The sequence below is a fragment of the Lagopus muta genome, chromosome 1 (genome assembly GCF_023343835.1).
Source record: "Lagopus muta isolate bLagMut1 chromosome 1, bLagMut1 primary, whole genome shotgun sequence".
In the NCBI taxonomy this organism is placed as follows: Eukaryota; Metazoa; Chordata; class Aves; order Galliformes; family Phasianidae; genus Lagopus; species Lagopus muta.
In genome coordinates, this window is record NC_064433.1 from 128049477 (window position 1) to 128077205 (window position 27729).

The 27729-nt window shown below is 38.8% G+C and overlaps 1 protein-coding gene across 3 annotated transcripts; it reads left to right on the plus strand.

Annotated features, from left to right (window-relative positions):
• The first annotated feature begins 2003 nt into the window (after nucleotides 1–2003).
• ASMTL (acetylserotonin O-methyltransferase like) lies at nucleotides 2004–27643 on the plus strand. Of its 3 annotated transcripts, none has more exons than XM_048934454.1 (13): nucleotides 2004–2164; nucleotides 3836–3967; nucleotides 6475–6522; nucleotides 6890–6954; nucleotides 8799–8860; nucleotides 10659–10767; nucleotides 12452–12866; nucleotides 15885–16047; nucleotides 17025–17209; nucleotides 19619–19748; nucleotides 20853–20996; nucleotides 21533–21655; nucleotides 27315–27643. In XM_048934454.1, exons 1-13 carry the CDS (start codon nucleotides 2072–2074, stop codon nucleotides 27527–27529), a joined length of 1884 nt encoding a protein of 627 aa, XP_048790411.1. In that variant the 5' UTR covers nucleotides 2004–2071; the 3' UTR covers nucleotides 27530–27643. The 3 variants fall into 3 exon arrangements, with proteins under 3 accessions (XP_048790411.1, XP_048790412.1, XP_048790410.1); XM_048934455.1 differs by lacking the exon at nucleotides 27315–27643 and adding an exon at nucleotides 24107–27308 and having other exon boundaries at nucleotides 2006–2164; XM_048934453.1 differs by lacking the exon at nucleotides 27315–27643 and adding an exon at nucleotides 22772–23133 and having other exon boundaries at nucleotides 2007–2164.
• The last annotated feature ends 86 nt before the right edge of the window (nucleotides 27644–27729 follow it).

Consider the following 27729-nt stretch of genomic DNA (forward strand, 5'->3'; position numbering starts at 1 on the left):
CCATGTATGCACACTGAGCTATTCCAGGCCTTCAAAGTTTTATAGAAGAGAACAAAGTTTTTAGACTTGAGCTGAAGAAAACTTATTTGAAATTATAATTAGGTTCTTAAAATTGAGCTATGAGAGCACAGAGCTATCAATTTCGTGAAAGAGATCTAGGGTACCCATTCTGAAAGCACTCCCTCAGTCTGGAAAAACAGCTCTTGAAAGTCTTAGGATTTTCCAAAAATCCACAAGCCTAGCTGAACATGTAAACCAACCATAATAGATTGAGGATATATATGATTAGATGAGGTGGGAAAATCACTGCAACTGTACAGTTCAGAAGAAATGGCTAGATAAATATATTTGTATGTAAAAAGATAAAAAAAAATAATGCAGATAATGTTGAACAATACAATTATGTCAATTTTAAGCAGAGGAGTCCCTGGAGCTGATCACTGTTTGGTGAAACGGAATCCATCTTTAAATCACAGATGTTCTCCCTACAGTAACAATGAACAGATACCTCTTCATGAATTGTGTAGACACACTGGACTACAACAAGAATTTCAGTGCCAGAAAGAGGCTTCTTAAAAACGTACATGTGAATGAATGAATCTGAAGTTGTCTTAGAAAAGTCAAACTGTCTTGTGAAAGATGAAATATTTCATTTCCTTCATAGCTACGCTTGTAGGATTCTCTACCTTCTTTGCAATGGAAATGTAGCAAGACAAGGGGAAACAGTTTTAAGTTGAGGGAGGGAAGATTTAGGTTGGATTCAGGGGGAAGTTCTGTACAGAGAGAGTGGTGAGGTGCTGGAACAGGCTGCCCAGAGAGGTTGCGGATGCCCCATCCCTGGAGGTGTTCAAGGCCAGGTTGGATGGGGCCCTGGGCAGTCTGGTCTACTATTAAATGTGGAGGTTGGTGGTCCTGCCTGTGGCAGAGGGGTTGGAACTTCATGATCCTTGATTCTTCCAACCTGTGCCATTCTGTGATACTGTGTATTGTTCCCCACAAAATTTGATCTTGTGCTGGTATATGTGACTCAGCTGAATAATACATTCAGGTTGAAATACAAACTCTTACTGAGATATATAAAAATGCTGGCACGAGAGTTTGATTAGTATAGTGTTCTTTAGTTCTATACATGCAGCAAGTTATTGCTGTGATGGCCATAGTATAAATGCATAGGCAAAGAAGCAGAGAAATTCACAAAAAAATTGTCGAGGAAAGGTCTTTACAGTTCCGTTACTTTGCTTTTGTTCAAAATACACCAGGTATTTGAAAAAGTCAACAGTTTCATAACCAACCTTGGACAAGCTAATCTTTGACTAGCACTGTCAGCCACGGCAGAAACTTTTCTGATAACTGTTGGTGTCACCAGCTTTCACCTCGGTCACCTCACTGCAGCCTCACACTTGCTTTGCTCAGCTCTTGCAAGGCTACAATAGAGAAATTAGAAATAATTACTTATAAAATCTCTTTAAACTGTGATAGCTTACTTGATGATGTTTAGTGTGCTCAAAATGGGTTTTTTGAACTTTCCTGCACAAGTAACATACATGGGAATAAATGCAGGCATTTTAAGAGCTCCTTGCTTTTTGCCTTTTAAGCAAACTAATGCACTCCTTCTCATGTAAGGTTGCAAAAATTCCTGTATCAGTCTCCATTTTTAGACACTGTACAGACTTTCTTGGAAAGGGCTCTATGGAAATTTCTCACGTTTCCCGTTTATTTATTTATTTCAACTGTTGTCAATTTCTTTGCGCAGGTCAGAGAAGCAGTCTGTAAGTAGAATTCAGCCAGAAGAGGCAAGCCGTGGTTGTGTAACACTTGACTTCCTGGGTCTCCACAAGTAGGAGAGATCATAGGACGGCTGGGATTAGAAAGGACCTCAACTCCCACCCAGCCCCAACCCCCAGCCGTTGGCAGGGCTGCCCCCCACCCCCCATACAATCGGCTGCCCGAGCCCGCCGCGGCCTGCTGGCCGTGCCCGGCTCCGGCCCCGCCCCGCCGCTCTTATAAGGCCGCCCCGCCGCCCGCTCCTGAGGTGCGCGGAGCGGGACGTCGGGTCGTTGTTTCCGCGGCCATGGTGCTGAGCCCGGTGCTGGGGAAGCTGGTCAGTAAGCGGGTGGTGCTGGCCAGCGCCTCGCCGCGCCGTCAGGAGATCCTTACTAATGTGGTGAGTGCTGCCGAGCCGCTCTCCTTCCCTCCCCTCGGCGCGGGAGGAGGCCCGGCCCGGCTGTCGGTAGCGCGGGGCGGGCGGAGGCCGGCGCTCCTGCGGTTGCTGTATGTCTTCTGTCCCTGGGGCGAGCGCTGTGGGCGGCCGCCTGCTTATGTGTGCGGCCCCGGGAGGTGCGCTGCGGCTGCGTCGGCCTGCTCGGCGTGCTTCTACTCTCAGAGCTCTCAGCTCGTTACACGTGCGTGCGTGAGTTAACGTGACCTTCTAGGTTTCGATTCTATTCCATCTTAGCACTTCTCTAGTTCAGCGTGTTTAAGTGCTCTCAGGTGATGAACAGATTAAAGTACTCTGCTAAAAGGCAGCACTGTTACTTCTGGTTAGTTAAAGAAAAGTTTAGAAGACCTTGATGCTACCTGGAGTAATTAAAAGGGTCAATCTGTTGCCCTAAATTTGTGAGATGAGTTATTACTGTTGGGGGGGGGGGGGGTAAAGTAGTTACCCTTCTTCTTGCAAAGCAGTTCTGAAGTATAAAGGAAGCTTTAACCCTTCCAGAGCATTTGGTCTCTGGAGGCATGTGCAAGCTGGGACAGTAGGCTGGCAGTAATATGAATATTATACCTTACCAATGAGGTTGTACCTCAAGTATTGTGTTTGTTTTGGGGCCCTTTGCAACAAGAAATCCTGGATTTGGGACCCTGGAGTGTGCCCAGAGAAGGGCAGTGTATCTGTGATGGTCTGGAGCACAAGTCTTATGGGGAGTGGCTGAGGGAACTGAGATTCCCTGGAGAAGAGGAGGCTCAGGGGAGACCTTATTGCTCTCTCCATCTACCTGAAGGGACGTTTTAGTGAGGTTGGGATCGATCTCTTCTCCTGTGTAACTAGTGATAGGGTGAGATGGAATGGCCTCAAGCTGCACCAGTGGAGATTCAGGTTGGGTGTTACGAACATTCCTTTTCCAAAAGAATGGTGAGGTGCTGGAATGGGCTGCTCAGGGAGGTAGCTGAGTCACCATCTGTAGAGGTGTCTAAGAAATGTGTGGATATGTCACTGAGGGACACGATTAGTGGGCATGGTGGTGAGGGGTTGATGGTTGAACTAGGTGGTATTGGAGGTCTTTTCCAACATTTATGATTCCATGGTTACGAAATGTGTAATGTAATTACGTAGGGTTCTTCATAGTAAAAGTCAGAACTTAAATGTAAAGAAAGTATATGGAGATTAAGAGAAGCATAGAGGTTCACATGTTCCAAGTTGTTAGCAATGCACTGACAGCTGGGCATAGTAAATTTGCGTGTGTCATCTGGAGATGGGAAGTAAGTACAGTGTTTTTTATAAAACCTTCTACTTATTTTCTACTTATTACATTTTTAATAGTGTATAACTACGGGTGGTAAAGCTCACGTAAGAACATGCAGTACTGCTGTGCAACTACTGTGAGTGGATTCAGTAAAAACTCTACTTATAGGAATAGACTAGCCCCAGGGTACATAAATTTGATACTGAAAAGAGCCCTATAATATTAGAAGCATAATTTTTCCCTCTTGTAAGTGTAAAGGTAGGATGTTTTAAAGTGGGTAGAGCAGAAACTGAATTCATCACTTACCTGATGTGTCTTGGAGCAACTTTTAATGTGATTATGCTTTCCGTATTGCTTTTCTTTCTGTGTTACAGGGCCTACGCTTTGAGGTAGTTCCATCCTGGTTTAAAGAGACACTTGAAAAGTCATCTTTTGCAGCCCCTTATGAATATGCCATTGAAACAGCAAAACAGAAAGCTCTTGAAGTAGCAAACAGAATGCATGTGGTAAGTGTGGAATGCGTGTGGTAAAGGGGGGGGGGGGGTAATAAGAAAGGACAGACTCTTTAGTAGGGTCTGTTGGGATAGGACAAAGGGAAATAGTTTCAAACTAAAAGAGGGGAGATTTAGTCTGGATCTCAGTAAGAACTGAGATAAAGGTGGTAAAGCACTGGAACAGGTTGCCCAGAGAGGTGGTAGATGCCTCATCTATGGAGAGGTTCAAAGTCAGGCTGGACCAGGCTCTGAGCAGCCTGAAGTAATGTAGGTTTTCCTGTTTATTGCGGAAGAGTTGGATGGATGACCTTTGAGGATCCCTTCCTACTCAAATGATTCTGTGATTCTAAGTTGCCTATTTCAGCAATGAGATTTTTTGTCTTCAAGTTTTGTGTTACAGTAACTTAATTTGCATGTACTTCTTAGGTAGTCTGTGAGTGCATCTTCCCCATTAAAAGGAAAATGGATGTTTTGTCACTTGTGATAGATAGCATACTGAAATTTACTCACCTAAGCACAAGAAGGCCTAATACCTTCAAATAAAGGTTTTGTCAGGTGGATATGTTTTGCATCTTTTGTCAGCAGTGCACCTGTTCTGTCTTGGGATGAATAATTGGTAGTTCCTTACAGCGTCAGGTTTGTGACCAGCTCTTATCCAGACAGTTGCTCACTCCAGGAATTTGTTGACTGTGAATCCCATGGCTTTGATGTAGCTAAAAAAAAAAATAATTCAATTGAACAGTTGTGACAAGAGAACTCAGAATTCATAGGAATGAAGATGCTTGGAAAGCAGAAAAAGGAGACAATCTGCTGTGATTCTGTAGAACACTGCAGAAGAAGGCTGACATGCTCTAAAAAGAGTGAGAATCTAACAGTTTCATGTCTGTTATTCTTAAATATTATAAAATCTGTTACCAAATATGCAGTGTTGATTGGATTTCTGCCCTTGTCTGCAACTGCTGTGTTTGAGCACATCAAGCTGTTCTTTACCAGAATCTTTTCAGGAGTCTGGCTGATGAGTTCCTGTGAAGTATATTGTAATAATGTTTTATTACAACTCTGCAAGAGGAGTGTACTCGTTCAGCCTATACTGATGTCAGAAAACACTGTAAACCAACAGTGTTGCCAGATGTTACCATTATTTAAAGCAAATATTGCATGATCTTCAGTGTAAATTGTTATCCAGGTTTCTATCAACTTTTTTTCAGAGAATGATGTGAAATTAGAAGAGTGTGTATCAAACCCATGTTTGCAAACTGCCCTACGCTGGCCTTTCCTGGGGCTCCCAGTACAGGAAGGACATGGAGCTCTTGGATTGGGTCCAAAGGAAGGCCACAAAGATGATCAGAGGGCTGGAGCACCTCTCCTATGAAGAAATAAGGGAACTGGGCTTGTTTAGCTTGGAAAGGAGAAGGCTCCAGGGAGACCTCATTGTGGCTTTCCAATACTTGAAGGGAGCATATAAACAGGAGGGGGAACAGCTGTTTACCAGGTTGTGTAGTGATATGACAAGGGGGAATGGTTTTAAGTTGAGACAGAGGAGCTTTAGGTCATACATTAGGAGGAGGTTTATCTCTCAGAGGGTGGTGATGCACTGAACAGGTTGCCCAAGGAGGCTGTGGATGCCCCATCCCTGGAAGCATTCATGGCCAGGCTGGATGTGGCTCTGGGCAGCATGGTCTGGTGGTTGGCAACCCTGCACATAGCAGGGGGGTTGGAATGAGATGATCATTGTGGTCCTTTTCAGCCCAGGCCATTCTATAATTCATTTCAAAGCAGTATGCTGGTGATAGTGTTCATTCAGATTGCTAAATGCGTTTTGAAAAAGGAGGTTTTTTTATGGAGAACAATCTCCTCCCTATAAACTTTTTTGTTTAAGAGTCAGAGTGGAGGCAAATTTCCTCTCTTGTGTTAAATAGTAGCTATTTACCTCATTAACATGCAAGTATCTGTAAGGACAGGTTACGTACAGCTTGAAGCTGAGAAATTAAGGGCTGTAAGGATTCTCTGTATGCCTATACAGCACAGTTCAAGAAACTGAGAAGTATGTGTTCCCCTGAGGAAAAAGAATTGTAGCTAAAGAGAAATCATTCAGAGATCTTGACTATAAAAGCTGGTTCTAGAGGGCTTCAGGTCTACATACCTGTCCCCACTGCGTAGGGTGCTTGCTGTAAAGGAAATCTAAATGTCCTTTCAAGATCAAATTAGCCTCTGGGAGTGCAGGCAGTCTTCTCCTGGATGTATTTGTTCATCAGTAATGTATTTGGGTGAAGTTGTAACCTGAGATTAGTCTGCTCAACTCTACTGTTTTATTCACTGTTGCGGTGTTACAGATGATTACTATTTTGTAAACAGTGCAAAAAGAGAGAGAGAGTCATGTTTTTCAGTTCCCTGTAAAGCCCTGCCTGTAAGTCTACCTGGTGAACTAATATTTTCTTGCCTTTTTTTTTTTTTTTTGAAGTATTTTATCCTTTCTACTTTTTTTTTGAAACATACATTCTTTCTTTATGCCTTTTCAGAAACACCTGAGAACGCCTGATATTGTTATAGGAGCAGACACTATTGTGGTAAGAGGTCTTCCAAGCTTTAGCAATGTTTTAAACCATGACGTGTGTAGAAAACACAAGCGTATTTAGGCTTAAAGTTGGAGTTGGAAAATGATTTTTCACTAACCAGTTGCACCTGAGGTGAGATGTGTTTTGATGTTTTGTACATGTATTACAAAGTCATTTCTTCCTAACAAGTCAATTTTTGCTGTCTTGAGTGCTCAAAGCCTCAGTACTATTCTTCCAGAGACAATAGTATCTGTTTCTTGCTCTGCTCAGTAGTCTCATTTTGAAGATGTGGCTGAAAACTTATTTTAAGTCATTATTTTGAATCCTCAGTTTCAGACAACTAAGAACACAGCACAGTATCTCCATCTTTCTGTTTCAGACTGTGGATGAGCAGATCTTGGAGAAACCAGTTGATAAGCAAGATGCGTATAGGATGTTATCAAGGTTTGTAATTCTACATAAAATTCAAAATGTGTACATTTGAGTTTTTTTTAATGGGAGCTGTATAAATGTATATTGAGAAATCTCTGGCTGTTTTTTTTTTTTCTGATATTTTAAATACCATAAGCCCATTTTTGTCTCTGAAAATTGGGTGTGTTTTTCTTTTAGTCAAAGCTGCTTGTTCTTGCTCTTTCACTGCAGGGTGATGGGGGACTTAACAAACCATTTTGTTTTCTTTTTAGTTTCTGGAGTGAATTATTGCAGGACTTTCTGTATGCTTCAGTTAATACTGGAGGGGAAGACAGGGAGAGAATTATGATGGGGCAAAGAACAGAAGTAGTTTGAGGCTTGAATTTTAAAGAAGATAATTGCATGTATGAGAGAGTGATGTATGCTCATTGACACCTACTTTGAACTCCTACTACTGTGTTTCCTTTCAAGAGAAATGAACAATGTCTTCAGTTTAAGTTTACTATTGGATAAGCATTTGTCTAATTTGCTTCTCAGTAAGTAAGATCTAATACAGTCAGTAGTGAAATTGACTGGCTGAATGATAGGTTGTCAGGCTTTTAAGCTTCTGCTTTTTTTTTTTTTTTCTCCTGAAGGATATTTTTCTTTTCAAATTTAATGGTTTTTTTTCTTCATTGTTTTTAAAGAAGCACTAACTGAATAACATAAATAAAACTAATAACATTATTTTTGAAGGATGAGATGTGATGAGTCTGCTAGTCAGACAGTCTTGTGTTGTATGGGAAGGGAAAAAGAGGGTGCAGTACTTGATTCAGCAGTTTATAATGCAACTGAGGAGTCTGCTAGACAAAATACAAGGAGTTTGCCTGGGTCTGCAGTTTAGATGAAGGTCTAACCTTGAGTCTGTTGGGTTTCTTTAAGTCTGTTTTAGATTACTTTTTTGCACTGGTGAGTTAAACTGAATTTTTAATCCTTTGGGGCATGTTGCTAATTTAATAGTAGTAGGGCTTTTTGTTTTGGTTCTTTACTGCATAACAGTGGCATATGTTGCTAGTAGGAGATTCTTGGAAAAGTCTGCCCAGAGACTTCTTACTACTGTTTTTGCTTAAAATAATACCAAGTTTTTCTTATTAAAAAAAAAGTCCCATTACATACTGATGTTAATTGTGTTCTGAATGAATTGGAAAACGTTTGGGCAAGATATGTCCTCATATCTGAAGTATCAGATTAAAAATTTTTCATTCGAGGTTTCATTCTGCAATTAATCACACTGACTTCAGTGTGCAGTGTTAAGGGTGAGATGCTTCTGGTCACATCACATGGTAGCCTGGCTAATCTCTTCAAAAATCTAACTTTCATGATACTTGGGATAGTTTAATTGCTTCTGTATTCCACAAACTTGATGCCTTTACAATTATTCAGCCACAGTGTGGCACTCTGGAGCCACTAGAAGAGTGGCTACCACTTCAGGCTTTCAGTGCTAGAGGCCTGCTCAGTGACCTAACTGCTTATTGGTGGTTTTACAGTGAAGGTACCTGTAATGCTAGTGTAAATGTTGACTGGCTTTTTCTTATGCATTTGAAATAGTTGCTTCTTCTGTATGGTGAATAGTCTGGCACCGCTAATTGCTTTCTCAAATTGTGGATGTTGGTGTCAGTGGGATTTTAGAGCCTTGCCATAAATCTTAATTTTTTTTTTTTGGTTTTGTTAATATCTTTTCACCTATATTGAACTAAGAATGTATTTGCTTATGGCACTTACATCATGTTGGTGTTTTTATATGATCTGTTTCGGGGTGTGGCAATATAATCATGAAGAATGCTTTTGCTTGTGACAGGTTTTATAACTGTTGCTTAATACATGATTTTCCCTGACAGGTTGAGTGGGAAGGAGCACAGCGTTTTCACAGGAGTGGTTATTATACACTGCAGCAGTAAAGGTACCTCAGTTTAGTTTTTCTTTTCACTCAGTGTTTTTATGAGCAATTATTTGCATAAAGACTTTTGACTTTCTCTTATATAGTCTGAATTGGTGTCTAACTCAGTGTGAGAATTACCTAATGTTTAAACTAAAAACTCGTCACAAAAGCTACCCATCTTACTGCATTCAGTTGTCATTGTCCTCTATGACAAAATACAAGCCTATAAAAATGTTCTGAGATCTATGGGACAAACTAAAAGATCAGTGTAAACTGGAGGAAATACTGTAACTGAAATTCAGACACAGCAACTGTAGGGGGCCATATATCTGTATTTATCACATAACTTTTTCAGTGAATTATTGTTTTTTGAGCACTCTAATGTCAAAATTTGAGTGTTTAAAGGATTTCCTCTGATAGTTAATGTCAGTACTTCATTAGAGGAACTTGTATCAAAATCCTTTCTCTGAAATTTCAATGAATATGGTTTTATGTAGGTAAATTCATTATAGCTTTGTTTTTATTGGAGTGGTTGTTCTAAAGTCTTGTAGCAGAAATAAGGTCAGTGATCCAATAATCTTATTGATGTTTGTACAGTAGAAACAGTAACAGCTGAAAAAGAAAATGTTTTCAAGTGGCCTGTGAGCAATCTAGGAAGGATAGTGCCTTGTCTTGTTTAAGAGAAAAATCAAGTTGCATATACTGTCAGTAGCGATGCTGATGACAGCTTGTCTCATCTGGAGTTTAGAAGTTGAAGCCATGGTATATTCAGATGAATATAAACATCTGAAGTCAGCGTATTCATCAAGTGATTCAGTAGAAGAGGTGTTCAGGTTTGTTGTTTTTTTTTTAAGAATTCATTTTTGTTTTAGTTGATAATTATGTGTTGCTAAGTTTTGCATTTAAGTTCCAGACAGAATTTTCATCAACACGTAGCACAGGAGGACTGGTTACTAACATTTTTCTTTAATTTCACCTGAATCGTGATGTTCTTTCAATGCTAACACCACTCGCAATTAGTGTACTGCGGATCTTCCTTTCACCTCCTGGCGAATTTCAACTGCTGCCAGAATACAGACTAATGTGCACAGCAGTAGGAGGAGATGTGTTCGTTAGTCTTGTAGGAAAGAGTCAATGTGCTAGTGCATGCTCATTCTTAGAAGGCTGCTTTCTTTTGAATATATTTTGGTGCAGCCTTGCTCTGTAATCTTACTAGGTTCAGTGTACCCATGCATTATACTGTTGGAGCCCACACCCAGATATGCAGTGCTTCATAGCACACTTCACAGCACCTTTGTCTTGTAATTACTTTTAGAAAAAGAAGGCTGAAATATCTCTTATTTATTGAGAGAGATGAAAGATGGCACTGCTGGATGTCTGCAGTACAGATGCAGCTGCACGCTCAGGCATATATATAATATCTATAATTTTAACCATGTTGTGTTACGGGTTGTTTGTCGACACTCCTAAGTTAGAAGGATGTTTGCAACCTTTGTATTTGTTGCTGGATGTATATACTAGCAATTAGTTTTGCTAACGAGTATATTGTACACAGGGAGAGCAAGCTGTTAGCTTATGGAGGGGAACACAGTGGTAGAAGCTCTCCCAGCTTTCAGCTTTTACTGATGTGATGAGTATGTGCAAGGGGGAATAACAAAAGAGATCACTGTCCCTCAAAACTTTTATTAGCTACTTCATGATTTATATAACTTTTTCTAAGCAAAATTCATATTCATAGGAGGTGTAAATAAACTGTTGCTCTCTAAACTGTCATTTTGATGTTACAATTTCTGTTTCTAATGAGATTTCCTCTCTGTAGATAATCAGCTAGAAACAGAAATCACTGATTTCTATGAAGAGACTAAAGTAAAATTTTCAGACCTTTCAGAAGAGCTCTTATGGGAGTACATTCATAGTGGAGAGCCCATGTAAGTAAGACTCTAAGGCTATCTAACAGTACTTCAGAATAGATCTTGGGTTATATTACTAGCATGCAGCATAAAATATTTTGCCCTAGAAATTTTGTAATAAGTAAGAAGTCTTTTGGTATTTGTTTTCTGTTGTTCCACCATTGCCACCTACACAGATATTTTTAAACTATTACAATTCAAGTAATTGTTGTTTTTTTTTTTTTAATGAAGACTTTGTCTTGTGTAATTTCTTAGAATTAAATAATTGCATGAGAAACTAAGAAATTGACTAATTTTTCTGCTGTTGTGCATCCTTCTTATCAAGAAAATAAGCAGCATGTAGTATTTTAAAGTTTGGTCACTGGGGACACAGACTAATTCTAAAACTATATAGCTGAGTTAAAATATGGACAAGGAAGGAGGGAAGAGCACTGTCTCAGAGTGGACTGTGTGCCCAACATCTTTCTGATGGCTGCAGAAACATGGCTGTTCACTTTGAATTTTTTTTTTTTTTTTTTTTTTTCCCCCCCTCTCCTTTCTTCAACCAAGGATTTTTATTTTCTGACTGGAAGATATCTTCCTATTACTTCTGTAGAAATAAGGCTGGTCTACATTAATTCTAACTAGGTTGTGATCCTCTAATGAGTTGATTTGGTTTCTGTTAGACTCTTTGAGCCAGTATTTTATTCTGTATGTTCCAAAAATTTAGAACTTGCTTTCATCAAATCTGCACTAAACTGTCAGCTGTCTTGTAGCCGTGTTCTTTTGAAAGCAGTTTGTAATTCTGTACAGTCTGGAGTTAATAGATCTGAGACTGACTGACCTTTGGTTACAAAGGTTGCTTACTTAGGCTTTCAGGTTCAGATGTTAGTCAGTGTACCTCTACCTACCTTGTTCTGTAGGCATGAGCAGTGAAAATGTTGGTTTACTGCACTTTATCTGACTGCATACATAACATTACGCAATGGAATTTACATAATTAACTTAAAGGCAGATTAAATTCCCAAGGTTACTTGCTGTGAAATACATGTGTGTACTAGTGCCATGATGTTAGAGCACCTTGTTGCATACAGCTCTACTTACATTTCCAAAAACCTGCGTAGAAATTAGGTAGGACTGAGTGAGATAGCACTGGATTTTGTAATTGAATAGGACTTTGAAAAAGAGCAACTTCTTTTCCCCGATCTTCCTTTTAGATATTATTCTGACTGAGAGCTGCAAGACACATGCTATGGTTGTTTGAGACCTCCCCTTAAGTTTGAGCTCCTTTTCAAGCTGATGTATGCCTAAAGACCCTTCAGCCCCTAGTGGAATAGGGGTAGGGGTCAAAATGTGACTGGGTGAGTGGCAGTGTTGGTCTCAGGAATGCTTGCTGTTACTATCCTTGCCAGACAGGCCATGGAGGAAGCTGGGTGACCTATGGCAGTGCAGTTTGGATGCAGTCAGGTGATATACTTCCACGTAGGTGACTGTGTCACTTGGACTGGCAGAAACTTAATGATCTTAGGCTTAATCCTTATACTTAGTTATGACTTATAAACTGCAGCTTTGTGCTTAACTAGAATCCATCTCCAACTTGAGTAGACTAGTCTTTATCCCAGTCTCTGCAGTACTAGTGATTACATGTTTTGTGCAACCTTTACTGTCAAACACATTTTCAACCTTAATTGATAGGTCTCAGCTTTCATTTTCTCTCCCCCAGGGACAAGGCTGGTGGATATGGAATCCAGGCCCTTGGTGGAATGTTAGTGGAGTATGTCCATGGAGACTTCTTGAATGTGGTGGGATTTCCTCTGAATCACTTCTGCAAAAAGCTAGCAGAGTTGTACTATCCACCCCTTAAACATACCATACAGCATACAAAGCATGACTCTATCCCTTCTGTGGACACTTTTGAGAGCCTAAGTGATGGAGAAAGTGAATCCTCAAGTTTCAAGGAACATAAACGTGCTAGCAAGTTGGACAGTCCCTCAGGAGTTATTTGTAACTCTGAAATCAGCTCTGGTGTCAAAACTGGTTCTGGGGTACCTTTGGAAAATCAGAATGGAGTATCAGACAGTGCAGCAAAAGTTCCATCTAAAATTCTAGACCTGATGGATGGTTTTAGAGCTTCAAAGGTAAGGAGGGGAGAAAAGTAAAACTAATTACTTTGACTGACACAATTGCTTTGTTGGAGGTAATTTGAAATGCTTGAGATGGAATAATAGTACAAAAGAACCACTGTGCAGAGAATCTAAGATAGCTGAAACTTCTGACACAATACAGATGTATTTTTTTCGTATTAATTCTATCTACTCTATGAAACTTTAACAGCAGAGATAGTTAAAAAAAATCTTCCTTTTAATTTGAAAGTGAAGAAGTCCACAAGACTGTTTTATTTTTTCCTTTTGCCCTTGCATGTGGGGTCTTGGGTATAAATGGTTAAACTGTGCTTCTAGGATGTCTGGAAACAGTACCTATCTGCTTTCTTCCCATATGTTCCTTTTGTCATGTTGTCTAATTAAATGCAACTTATGGAAGATTGATTTATCTTTCATTAGCTACATCAATGATTCTGTCTCTGGTGCGTGTTGTAATTAGAATGCTCCAAAATAACAGTAATTTCAGAAATGTATCACACAAAAATGCATTCCATAGTGAAAGTAGAATGTTGTTGGGAAACTTCAAAAGGCTTTTAAATAAAATGTATCACTGAGGTTTTTTGTACTGAGTGCAATCAAATAGGAAAATAATCTTTTATCAACACTACTATGAAGGCTTTTTATGTGGTTTAATTACCAAGCCTATTTCAAATATGTGCATGCTTGTCATAGTTTTTTTTTTTTGGTTTTTTTTTCCCTTTTGAACTTGTAATGCTTAGTTTTAGAATTCTGGGGGAGATCTTAAATTTTATTTCCTGTTAAGGAAGTCGTTTTTTTTATACCCTTTCAATGTTCCAATTATTTATCGTATATTGCCTGGAGATTATCAGCTGGAGATGCATCTATGTAACACGGGCTACAAACTGAAGGTCACATGCTGTGAGGGGCATGTGTGGAGCAGCCAAGTGTAATGGGAAATGAATAACTGGGTGTTTTAAGTGCTACCAAGTTTTCTACTCAGAGCTCCACTGTAGTGAAGAAGGTGAAGGAGAAATTGAACACTAGTCATTCTGAATAGATTACTGGTATTGAGTTGGTGATGTTTCAGGAAGAGATGAAAAAACTGCTCAAGTGACAGTGAAATGACAAACCTAAATGCAATTAAAAATAGCAGAGGAGGATACACAAGACAGTGAACAGTGGTTCAAACAGCAGAAGGTCACAGTTAAGCCTGTGAATTGGTGGCTACTCTTATTGTAGTTCTGGGCAATGCAGTTAAGTTATGATAATTAATAAAATCAGATGTTCTTATATAGCTGGACAGTAGCAGTAGGTTGTTTCAACAGTATAGCAAAGGCTGAGGGTAGGCTTGTCAAGTAAGATGTATCCACAGAGAGCAAGTTTGAAGTACTTGAATGGATGAGATAATGCTTAGCACACCTTCAAGTGCAAGATGTGGAAAATTACCAGCATTCTGTAATGGCACATCATGTTTGCTGATTGTTCTGATCTGATGGCAAATTCAGTTCTGTGCAATGAAAGTTGATGGCCACTGTAAATAGAAGCAGGAGCTTTCATTTTCTAATAATCAGTGTAAAATCAGCACGGAATGCTGAAGTTTCGTGTTGAGCTATTGGGGATTTCTTTTCCTGAGGCCTGAAGATATTTGTATAATGCATGACTCATTGTGGATTACTTCTGTGGATTGACAAGTTTTACCACCTCTCTTTGCACTTCAAGAATATGGATAAGAGCACAAAAGCATTTAGCTTCATAAAAGCTTCCAAGATCTGTTTCATTTTGTTTCTTGAGTGTTGTTGCTTCATAAAGCAGGCTGAAATCTCCTGCAGAGGAAGGAGGCATTGCCACCTACTTTACTATGAACAGCTGCTGTTGCAGAACAGGAGATCAGGTTTGACCCTAATGCTAATCCAGTTCTCCAACATGTTCTGAAATTGTGTATTCTGATCTTTACTTGCTGTTAGGATATTTGTTTGCATTGTTTGTGAGCTTGGCATTACAGAATTGTAGAATGATTTATATTCTTAATTTTTTTGAATCTCTTCATTTCTGTAACTTCCAGGTCACATTTATTAGTTCAAAAGTTGGGCAGATCTTGAAAGTCAAATGGTTGTAGTATAGGTGCACTTGGATCGATACTGTGGAAGCTTGGATTCTAATAAATCCCAACTGTATGTTCTTATTAGAACAATAGAGGAAATGATAGAAAGGATGAAGATAATAAAACGTTTACACACTAACATACCTTTCTCTAAGTTTTTTTTATTAAATAGAATGTGTACCCTTTCTTCTTGGCTGACTGATTTTTATTTATTTTTTTTTTTTTTCAAGTATATCACAGTTGGTTGCAGTTGCAGTGAAGTGTCTCTGATTGCTGTGTGTTCTTCCACTGTGCTCTACATGAATACCATTGTTTTAGGAATTTTAACATGCTTCTGAGCACTGAAACTGCAGTGTTTTATTTTCTTTGTGTTCCATGTGTGTCTTACTAAAGTGTGCATGTGGTAGAGTTGTACTTTGAAGTCTTATTCCTTTTTTTGGCCGTAGTTTTTACTTCATGAAGACCAATCTTCCTAGAACTGAAGCTGCTACATTGCCTTAGTGGAACTTTACAGTTCCTTGCATTTTACGTTTTAAATTGATCTCTTAGGCATTGGTTCACATGTTTAAATATATTTGGCTTAATGGAACATGCATATTGCTAGGTATATGCTAAATATCTGAATAAAGAGGTGCTCTTAATACAAACTCTGTAGGCTGCATGCCAGTATATTTTGAGCTCCCTTCTCTCTCATACACCTCTGTCCCAATTAATGTTACTTAGCAAAGCTATTGGAACACTTAGAGGGGGAAAAAAACCTGTTATAACAATTCTTAGGAGTTGTTATTATGTTGCACTTAAATAACAGTAATTATGTAGACTAATACTTTTGGAATGTCTGTGGCAAAAGTGTAGGTCCTTTGTTTCTTGACTGCAGTCTTTCAAATGCAAGTTTTGTGGTCTTTTTTTTTTTTTTTTTTCCCTACATGTAGGCTCTGTTTGTAGCCTCTAAGCTGAAGGTGTTTGATTGTCTGAAAAAGAAAAGTCCTCTAAAGGCTGCAGATATTGCAGATGAGGTTGGAACTTCTGTGCATGGAACTGAAAGACTCCTTGATGCCTGTGCTGCTCTTGGGTTGCTGGAGAAAACACCACAAGGTGACTTTTTCTCATCCCTCCCATATTGTCAGTAACTTGGATTTGAGGTGGGGAGATTGTTGGTTTTTTTTTTTTTGTATTCATCATTAATAGCTGGAATTGTTCTGTTTGGGAGCAGGAATTATTTAATGAACGCACTAGGTCTCCTTTGAGGAAACCTTAGATTGATGTTGTGTTCAGAGAGCAAAAGCAATCATCTCCAAATTCTAGTAACTTTCATGGGCAGGTCCCAGGGAGCAGCATAAAAGCTCAGATATACCATCTAAATATGGACCAAGCCCATTCTCCTCTGCAGCTGTGCATAGTCACAAACTTGAGTGGAGAATTGCAGATATTACGAAGAGGGCTCTGGAATTTAAGCACCAGCTTAAATGCTAGTACACCTAACTTGCACAGTACTTGGAAGTGTATGTAGGTGGCAGTCAGCAATAGGATTAAATTTTCCAATCCGCACTATATAAATTTTCATATGTATCATTTACTTTGTAATACTTAAGAAGCTTAAATGCCAAGAAAAAGAAATAAAGGATGCTTTCAACACTGTTAAAGGACAATGTGAAGGAGAAAGCACTGAAGTGGAATGTACTGGAGAATGCTTGAATTTAAGGGAAGAAGAGGCATCATTTAAAACAGAAAAAATGCAGTCAAGAATGACAAACTTCTAATGGTCTTCCTTGAATATCAGATGCATAGTTAAAATTCTCTGGATTATAAATAAACAATGAAAATGTTCTTTGCATCCTTCAGCACCTACATTCATTTTAAAAAGAACGTCCTAAAGTGATTTTCATTCTCGAAGAATAAGGAGGCCTTTAGAAGTATTTCATAGAAATCTTTTTACAGTAAAACACCTTGTGATGCCCAAATCAGGATTTGGTGGCTCTTAAACGCATTACAAGGTAATATGCCTTCAAATGTTAGCTGATGTCTATAAAGTGGTGGAACAAAACTGGTTACAATTGTGCTCTTCCCTTAAGGTTATAGTAATACAGATTCAGCAAATACTTATCTGGCATCTGATGGTGAATACTCGCTTCATGGCTACATCATCCACTCTAATGACCATCTTTGGCCTCTCTTTACACACCTGGAGTCTGCTGTTAAAGAGGGAAGCAGGCAGAACCATCGAGCCTTTGGAAAGAAAACGGAGGATTTATTTAATGTAATGTAATTTTTTTTTTTTCTTTTTTCAAGACTCGTTAGCCCAGAACTTATCTAGAGGGAAGTAGAAACCGAGCTGTTGAAGAATGTTCACAAATCTCAAATGCTAGAAACGCAGTATAACTTGGTAGTCGTAGATTTCTGTTCCCTTCAATTTTAACAGTGTAGTCTTAAGGCTCTAGAAACTGTGGAGCAATCACAGAATAGTCTAGAAAACTTCAGTGCTGATAAAACTCAAATGGAAGTTCTGCCCATCCAGTTAACATGCCCTAGAACGACCTCTCAGTGTGTTTAATTAACTACTGTGTGGCCTTTCTATTATGCCAGGCATACATTAAATATGTATTTCTTCAATTCCACTCAATTTGGCTTGTTACTGATGTGCATCCAGTGCAACCTGTTGTGCCTGTACATTTGAAGTTGTTTTTGAAGTATCATTCTGTTAATATAGGGGATGAATGATCCAGTCTACACAGGTCACTCTGAAAGTAATGCCTCCTATTTATTTCTGTGGAAACCACAACAGATACAAAGGGCACAATAACACTGTTTGATAGAGCAAATTCTCAGCTAAAAAACACTGTTTTTAAACAGTCACCACCTTTAGCTATAAACTTTTGCTGGTGATGAACATAAGCCTGTATGCTGCACTCATAAGTCTGTGTGGCCATCTAGAATGCTGCTTGTCTTTCACATTAATTTTACCACTGCTGAAATGCACCACCCACTGCCTCACTATGCTCAAATCCACAGTTTGGTCTCCATAAACATTCAGCAAGTGTCCATGTTGCCATGGGTGTCAAGATGCCATTTTGTCAGACTGCCCATCTGCTGACATCTGTCATGTGGCAACAACTGTTAACAGAATATTGGCAGAAAAGTTCAACCTCTGCTACCATACTACTATCATCCACCTCTGATGTTATAGGCCAACCAAATAAAATAAGGGGTGTTACTTTTGGTGCAGCCTTTGTTCTATCTAAGTTTGTAGTTTTATGTATACTTCAAGCTGGCAAATGTTGCTATCAATAATTATAATCCTTGCCTTAATCTGTTTCCATCTCTGCAGCATTCCTTTCCTAATACTAGCCCAGGTGAGTCTCTTCAAGCTGGGGTATCGCTTAAGGTGATTCCTAACTCAGTAGTTCTAAACCTTGTAAAGCAGACTGGAGGCATAAAAATTTGTGCCTATTTAAGAAGAGCGTGGAGGAGATTTATATAAGGATTTCGTCTTTAAATGCAGTACTTCAGGCTACATCTTGAGGTTCTTGATTTGTATTTAACTTCTGAGTGTTGAGGAAGCCAGTTTTCTAAAGAAAAATGTCTATACTCTTCCTGTGTAGTTAATGAATGAAGTAACAGCCTTTAAAGATTCTACGAAGTCCTTTTAGCCTAACATTGTGTCTAAATTACTGATGGACAGAAGCTCCTTTAGGAATCCTTTAGAGACTGCCTTAAAGGGAGCTTGGATTCTTTAAAATAACTGCTGTAGAAGTAATTCACACAGATTTAACCTACTTTAGTGTAGGTGAACTACTTTGTGTTAATCCGAATTACTGACATGAGTTTTACTAGATGATGCTGGGCAGTAGTCACTACTAGTTCAGACCTGCACTTTCTACAGTACAGTACGTGTCCAAGCAGGATAGGCACTTTGTGGTACTATATATACCATAGCCTGTAGATATTCTACTTAATGGTAGCTTTAAAGCAGTGTATAACCAGTGAGGTTAGTATGGAAGTGAGATGTGCTTTATGCATCACTTAGAAGCCTGAGGCACAAGGTTCTAGTTCTTCATAATTTCTTAACTAATCTAAGACAAGCAGTATGATCTTTAACATTGCTGTTTTAAAATTATAGCCCAGTATTCTCATGGCATAGGAAAACAATTAAAATAAATGCCAGAATTGCATGAAATCAGTTTGAGTATATCAAGAGGAAGGATCATAGATGAAAATGGAGTCTGTTTGTCTGCTTTAAAGACATACTGCTGTGGAGCAAATTCCTTATTGTATATCTAAGGCATAGAATTGCATTAAAAACACTCCAGATTACCTCTTCTTCCTGCTATGCTACCTCAGTAGCAATCATGTAGACAGATACAATTTAATAACCCTTAGGCTAACCAAGACCAAGCTAAGTGTGTGTTCTTTGAGACATACTACAAAAGATGTCTAGATGACAGTTAAAGGGTGCAAAAATGTGTTCATCACTACACTAAAGCAATTGTAACCAGCAAAGAGCTTGGATGAGCAACCAGGCAAGGATAGTTTGATCTATTTTTAATTTCAGAATTCTCATTAATATATTAGTGCACCAACTGCCTTGATTGAATGTAACTTTAGTTACAGTAATAAAATCTGTTTACATTACTTGGTTTTTTTTTCTAAATTTCTTTTTCATTTTTAGGACTATTATCAGAGCCAGGAAGTGAAGCAGCGTTTTATGGCTGCCATGCACAGCATTGCCCACCTTACAGCAAGAGACGTGGCTACAGCATTTGATCTTTCAGAGTTTAAGACTGCTTGTGATTTAGGAGGTATGGTCTGTAGTTGAGCCTGTGTGCAAATTTAAGGGAAAAAGCTTGCTTTCAGATTGATATTTTACCACTTACGTGGGAAAATGTGTATGTTTTCAGTTGGGTAAAATTGGCTACTGTTAATTTTTTGGTATTGTAATGTCAGAATGAAAGGACTTAATGCAGTTAACTAAAAGCAAAGTTATTTAAATGGTAGTTGAGTGACTTCATGGTACTTGAACAATTTGAAGTGAATATGTGAGTTATGTAGTGATGCACAGCTCAACACAGAAAACGAAGTTTGTGGCTTTGCTGGTAGAATCTTCCAGTGCTGGTATGTCAGCCTTGAAACCACTGCTACAAAAAACATTTTGGACTCTCTTAGAATGGGCTGAGTACTCCTGTGGTTATGGTGTTTTTACCAATTAATATCTCAGATGACCACCAAAATGTTGAAGGCCAGTGATGGATGTGAAGAAACTCAGTGTTTTTTTGTTTGCTTTTGTTTTTTATTTTACCATGTGCTTAGTGTGGCAAAAATAAAATATTTAGGGAGAGTGTCTTGTGCAAGAAGAAAGCATCACTTAAGGTCTGAGGTATTGTATAGCATTTCAGAGTAATTAATAAAATACTGATGGCTACCTTTCTCACTTGTGCAGAGACTTCAAGAGCTCATCCATATTCTTCACTGTCCTGGAGACTATCTGTCAAATTTCTGCTCTTGGTGCTCTATGTATAGTAAATAATTTGTGGATAAAGAACACAAACAAGTCCATTAATGTTCCAGAAACAAACAAACAAAAAAATCCCAAGCAAGAATAAGACAGCAAAAAAAAACCAAAAAAAAAAAAACCTGAAGTAGTGCTATCAAAGGCCATACTAACAAATCTATGATAGAGTAGGGAATAATAACTATACTGGCCAAACTTTGAGGCATTGTTCTATCCATTGGAAGGTGCTCTTGATCAAATTAACTGTGGATATTAGTACTGACATATTAACTATTGGCTGCCTCTACTTCTGACTTGATGTTTATCTCCTCTTAATGTTACATACAGACTTATCCTTAAAAATTTATGCACTTGGTGGGAGAGAAGATTTTTAGTTTCTCTAAACTTCCAACAGGTTGTACTGGAGCTCTGGCTCATGAATTAATACAAATATATCCAAATATGAAGGTCACAGTGTTTGACCTTCCAGAAGTCATTGCAAACAGCTCTTGCTTCCAACCGTCAGAACGGTGCACAGCTCCAGTGACATTTGTATCAGGTAAGCGTAACATTGCCATTTATTTTGTATCTATTATCCTCCAGCAGAGGGCGGTCTCTTTTGCTGCAGAAAATGGTGTGCTGCCTTGCTCCAACCCCAAATCTGACCTGGTACAATGCAGCATTGGCTCACCCATGCTAAACAGAGGCACTGTACTTCTCAAGCCTGTAGGAACAGAACCAAACAGTAGTTGAAGAGTGGCAGTAAATGAAGTGTGAATGGAAGTAGAGGCTTCTTGTATGTCTGTGTCTTAGGCTTTTCTTATCTAGGTAAGATCAATATGGTTATTACAAAAGACTTCAATCTCTTCTTGCTTTAGGCTTTCTCTCCATTTCTACATATAACAGAATTCTTACTTTTGATCTGCTCTGCTCTTACACTGATTTCTAGCTAAGGGAAGAATAGTGTATCAGTACTCCTCTTCAGGCTTCTTACTTTACCTCTGCTGAAACTTCTAGTTTCGTCTTAATATTTTTATTTCCTGCTGTAGAACTATACTAACTAAAATGAAAAATACTAACTCTGCCTTTCAACAGGTGACTTTTTCACTGATGACCTTCCAGAAGCAGATCTTTACATACTTTCACGTGTTCTTCATGACTGGCCTGATGAAAAGATTCATGTACTGTTAAACAAAATATCAACTGTTTGCAGACCAGGTAGGTTTTTAATCTCTTATGATTACAGGTGCATATTAATGCACAGTCATAATCATAAGTTCATCTTACAAAATGCATATTCTTGTCCAATCATAGCAGCCTTTGCTTATATGCTTATGCTTGCATTATAGTAATGCCTCAAAAAAAAAATCCAAATCTACTCATAGAATGACTTGAAATAAATCCTTACTGTAGTTGCAGATTTTACAAGGAACTTCATCTCCTTTATCTCTACTACATTCAACCTTTTTTGAAAAGACTATCATCAAATTACTGAAGCATGCTCTTCTACCTGTACATACAAGCAAGCGAATTAAAGATGCTGCAAGTTAATCAAGGACAGGCAGTTGTTGCATGTCACTAGTGTCTAGAGTAGTGGAGTTCAGAACTACTATATGATGGGATTGCTTGAAAAATATGTAGTGTTGCGTTTTCAACTATGTTTTGATAGTATAAAAGATCAAAGGGGAAGCCCTTTAAACAAAAAGCGAGGGAAAAGCCTTCCTGCTTTACTCAACTGATTCCTTAATCCAAGAGGATTAACAGTAGCTATGAAGTTTGTTTCATAGGAGAGCATTCAAAACAAGATCTAGGCTTGATCTTGTTGCACAGAATCGTATGGGTAGGAAGGGACATCTGGATATCGAGTCTAGTCCCATTGCTAAAGAAGGTTCCCTACATGTAGGTCACACAGAGGTGTCCAGATGGGTTTTGAATATCTTTAGAGAGAGAGGCTCTAGAACCTCTCTGGGCAGCTTGTTTATAAACTACAAAAGAAAACTGGATGGCTGTCTTTCCTTATTTGAAGACAGGGATATGACAGGAAAGAGTTGCTTGGTTCAAGTGGTAACAAGACAGTTTAAAAATCATGTTCAGGAAGTGGTCTAAACTTCACTGAAGTAGAAACAGTACTCAAAGCTCCACCTTTCCCCTAACAACTAATAGTTTTTTCCAGGAAGAGATGATTGAAAGTAAACTTTAGTTACTGATTACCCCTGAAGCCCATTAAAACACTGTTTTGATGGGGGACCTATATGTAAATGTCTCTGAACAAAACACTAAAAATGTGAAGCTAGAAATACTACTGAAGTGCTTCTGGTTGTTCTGGAAATGCAGGAAGTGCCTTGCTAGTGGCAGAAACTGTGCTTGATGAGCAGAAGACACACCCTCCTAGAGTTGTACTGCAGTCTCTGAGTATGACTGAAGGCAAACAGAGAAGTGGCTCAGAATATAAGCAGCTGCTGGAGAAATATGGATTCACAAATACACAAATTAAGATCACAGGCAACTTACTAGATACTGTTTTGTGCTTCAAGAAGAGTCAGTCATCTCGGCATGCACAGAAATAGCATGAGATGCTAAATTGTTTTAATGTGTGCAATGTACCTATAATCACCCAACATTTTCAGTTTAGGACCATTTTGACCCTTTATATGAAACATGGATGTTGTAAGCGTTGAATAAAAGGTTGAACTCAATCCTGTACAAGCTGTAGTCTTTGGGATTGTAGTCGTTGTCTTTGCTTTTCTATGGGACTTTACTGGGAAGCACTTCAAGGATGCCATTTTATGCTTTTTAAATTTGCTCCAAAGAAAGGCAACCAAGTTCTAATTGAGTTCCTGTAGTAGTTGTAATGTCATAGGAACTTCAGTAGCTTCTAATTTCCAGGCACAGTATATACTCACACAGACTCCGCTTGAGTTGTTTCTATTGGTTCCTGTCAATTTGTTCTTTTTTGAATATTTTTTTTAGTATTGTTAAATGGCTATTTATACTTTGCCTCATTTGAGATGAATTTTTGGTTTTATACAGCTTTTCAAAGGTCTATGAGTAAAAATTTCTTTGTTCCAGCTTTTAATTAAAGAAATACGTTCTCCACCCTCTCAAGTACTTTGTCTCTAATGTCACAACTTTTAATTGTTTTCTTTCTGATACTATAGTCATATTTACTATTTCTATTTCAAATGTCCTTTGTAGTAGAAGCATTCCTAGAGATTAAAGTTGTACTTTCAAACTAGCTTTCTCTTCTATCAGTTATTACTTTCTTGCCTGTCACATTTCTGAAGCAATAATCCTGATGAGCCAACCTCAGCAAATAGTTTGAGCAAGGTCAGGAGTTGTATCTGCCTGCTAGACTCAGTCTTGTTATTTAATCAGAAGTTACTTTGCTCTTTGAACTCTTGAGTAAAGCAAATGTACTACAGTGATTCATTCAGCTCATCTAAGAGACATATAGTACAGAGTATTTCTGCTGTAGAAAACTAGGGGAATGCCAGATTTCTTCCAGACAGGGGTATGTAAATCTTAGCAGATGCTTTTTATACATTAAATTTTGCTGATTTCATCTGTATAGATGTTTGGAGTATTTTCTGTATTGATACAAAGTTTGCCATTATGCTTAAAGGGTTTATATTTTAAAAGACTTATTCCAGCAATGCATTTTTTTTTCAGTTATTCATCAAGTTTATGCTATACATCAGGCTGTTAGAAGATGTTTGAGTCAGAGCACAGCACTCTTAAAGCTGGCACATTTATTACTGTCAGACTTAAATTTGTACCTCTAAGCACTGTGTACTTAATGGCTATAAAACTTGACTAGTACATGTGGCTACCACATCATCTCAGTGTACACTCTGTTATTTAAGTGCATTTTATACAGAATGAGACTTAGTTCCTTGTGTGTGGTGACTGTGGTAATATACTAACACAGCTCTATGTTTCTTTTTTGTGAAATCAGTTTTAAGATACGAATGTGAAATAACCATTTATTTAAAAACAAAACAAAATCAAAAACAACTTGTAATAAATTACTGCAGTGCGATGTGGCTAGAGGGTTCAGGATCATTTTGCTAGCTACCCTTGTCTGCCTTACAAAGGAGGCTAATACAAGCTCTACAGGAATCTGCTTCACTGAACAGTGGGTGTCCCCAGTCTATGCTCCTGGATGATCCCAAACAGAATAGGCTGCTCTGTTTTAGAAACTGCGTTTTTCTTCCTCTCAAAGAGCAAGCTGCATTTTTACATTCCCAAGTGGCTTGCATTATTCAAACACTCAAATTTGACTGAAGTTGTGAGATTGTGGAGAGATTGACCAAAATCATGAATCTAGACAGAGAGAGAATTCAGGAGTAGCAGTTCTAAAAGTATTTAGGAGGAGGTGCCTGTGAAACTGTAATAAACTTGGGCAAGTCCAGTGGAAGCAACCAGAATGGCCCAGGTGCCACAGTATGTGGCTTGCAGCTTTGATAGAAATGTGCTTCAGTCTGGTGGTTTTAGGAGAATCCTGCCTGATTCCAGGCATTCCTTCATTCCACTGAAAAGATTTCCTGAGCAGTGGGGTTAACAGGGGAATTCGGGCATAAGAATGAAGACACAAAGAATGTAGGGATGAGTTTTAGAATGCAAGTGATTTTCTGCCAATAAACCTTATAGGTTTTTTTGCTTCTCTTTGGGAAGTGACATTCAGCTATGCCTTCTTGAGGGTGCTGTCTTATCCACATTCTGTGTTAACAAATAGTTCAGATGAAATCTGGTACACAGTAATTTTTTTTAAGTGGAGCATCATGGGGATTTAAAGAATAATAGATGAATGAGGAGAAATTCAGAATTTGCTCACTGAACAGTGAGGTGAGCAAGAATCCTTGAGGAGGATAGAAGGTGTAAGTTTGTAAAAGGAAAACAGAAAAAACTTGATTGACTGTCATAGTTCAGTCACTGTTATATTAAAATATTGACCACTTTACAGCTGTTAACCAGTATTTGTGGCTGGAAAATAAATGGGACAGTGTTGTAACTGAGCCACCCAGCATAAAATCTTTGGAAGAGGTATTGAGTGGCTGAGCCCCTTTGTGTAAGCGCTCAGTTAAATTCTGAATGTGTTAGCTGTCTACAGGATAGTGAAATTATTTCATGTGTTTAAAAAATAATTTAACAAAATTGGGGGACTGGCAATTTTTCTGCATCTTTTGGCTGGAAGTTATGTGTTTGCTAAACACTTATAATACGGATTAATGATGTTCTAATTTAGAAGAACCTATTCTGAACCATCACTTTCTATCTAGAAAATCATGCCAAATTTCCTTCATCAAAACATATTTCTTGAAATGGCTGGAAGTCAACACTGTTTCTATTCCTCGTGAAGAAATTTCAATTATGTTAGTAAATTTCCATCAATTTAGAGGTATGTTTCCCATGTGGTAATTTAGTTTACTGTGTCTAATGTTTGAAGGTGTTGTTCCCAGATTGGTTGTGCTTTCCAGGTATGTTTTTTCAGATTATCCTGACGCTGTCTGTGAAAGAAAACTGCCTTTTTTTCTTTTTTTGGCTTGTTTTGTTTGCTTTTTACAAAAGTTGTAATGGATATGTTTGATAGCTAGCTGAAATACATCTGTATTAAAGCATTCGGAAATTAGGAAGATGATATGGGTGAGAGAGAATGTAGGTTCAGGTTCACCTCAGACATACCTGGCAAATCCTTTTTCTTTGTGTAGCACTTGTTCATCACAGGATACATGGCTTGAGGCTGCATTTACTGAGGTTAATAATGATATGGTGATGAAGCAGGGTATTTATTAATAAGCTTTCAGAAGGACTTTTATGACACCTGATAGTAACGTAGAGGTCTCAGCTAGCAATATTATCCTCAAGTCTTAATCTTTTCTCTAAGAAGCTGCAGTCTTGTCGTAGAATCACTGAATATTCTGAGTTGGAAGTGAGCTATGAAGCTCTTCAAGTCCAACTTCTGGCTATGCACAGGACCACCCAACATTCAATCCCTGTGTTTGAGAGTGGTGTCCAGACACTCCCTGAGCTCCAGCACTGGGGCCGTGCCCACAGCCCTGTGGTGCAGCCCCTTTCCCTGACCCCCAGCTGCCCTCCCCTGACAGCTCCATGCCGTTCCCTCGGGCCCTGTCGCTGTCACACAGAGCAGAGCTCAGCGCTGCCCCTCAGCTCCCTATGAGGAGCTGCAGCCGCCATCAGGCCTCCCCTCAGCTCCTCTGCTCTGTGCTGAGCACAACGAGGGGCTTCAGCTGCTCCTCTGATGCCTTGCCCTCCACATCCCTTACTGTCTTTGTAGCCCTCCTTTGGATGCCTTCTGATAGTTTTATGTCCTTGTATTGTGATGCTCACTACCTGCGTGGAGGTGTGGTTATGTTTAATTGTGTTCTTCATTGTTTGCTAAGTGTCTGAGATGTACTGGTTGGAATGACAAAGGGGTTGTCTTCAGGGTCAGAACAAAACACTAATCTTGTGCAGCACTTAATAGTAAGATCGCTGCAGCCATTTTGATCCGAGTTGGTGGTCCTTACCTCTACTGTGCAAAGAGAAACTACTACCACATAAAATGCCAGTGTCAGAGACAGTGAGTAAAATAGTGCATGTTTTGTCAGCAGAGCCCTCATTCATGTCTTCCCTGTCCCATTCACGGGTCTGAAGATGGAAGAAGAGGATGTGTGTGAACAAATTATTAGAGTTCTGCCCTCAACCCTTGATCGCTCCCACCAGAAATATCATATAAAAACAAACAAACAAAAAACCTGGCTGCTTTGTGGCTTCTGTAATGCTTGCCATCCACTGTTTGTCCCCTTGGTACAATTTAGCAGAAATTGTCTGGTTGATAGTGGGTTAGTACTGCTGTATGCATTTGTTTTTGAATTAGGCTGTGGGATTTTGCTGGCTGAAATGGTATTGGATGATGAGAAGAAGAACAGGAGCACAGCTTTGCTTCAGTCTTTGAACATGCTTGTGCAGACAGAGGGAAAGGAAAGAAGTGGCTCTGAATATCGAGGCTTACTGGAACAGCATGGATTCTCTAAAGTCAAAATCAAACTGACAGGAAACCTGTTAGATGTCATTCTCTGCATTAAGTTATAGGAAAAAAACATTTAGTCATAGAATCTGGATTATATTTGATGTTTTGTAATTATACAAATATATTCTGTTTCCCACTAATGTAAACAATAAATGCTTTGTTTTTTGAAGTTGCATTTAAAAAGGGGAAGCAGTTGATTGCATTTATTTTGAACCTGAGAAGCTTTCAATGTTCAAAATAACAGTTCTTCTGGCATGATTTG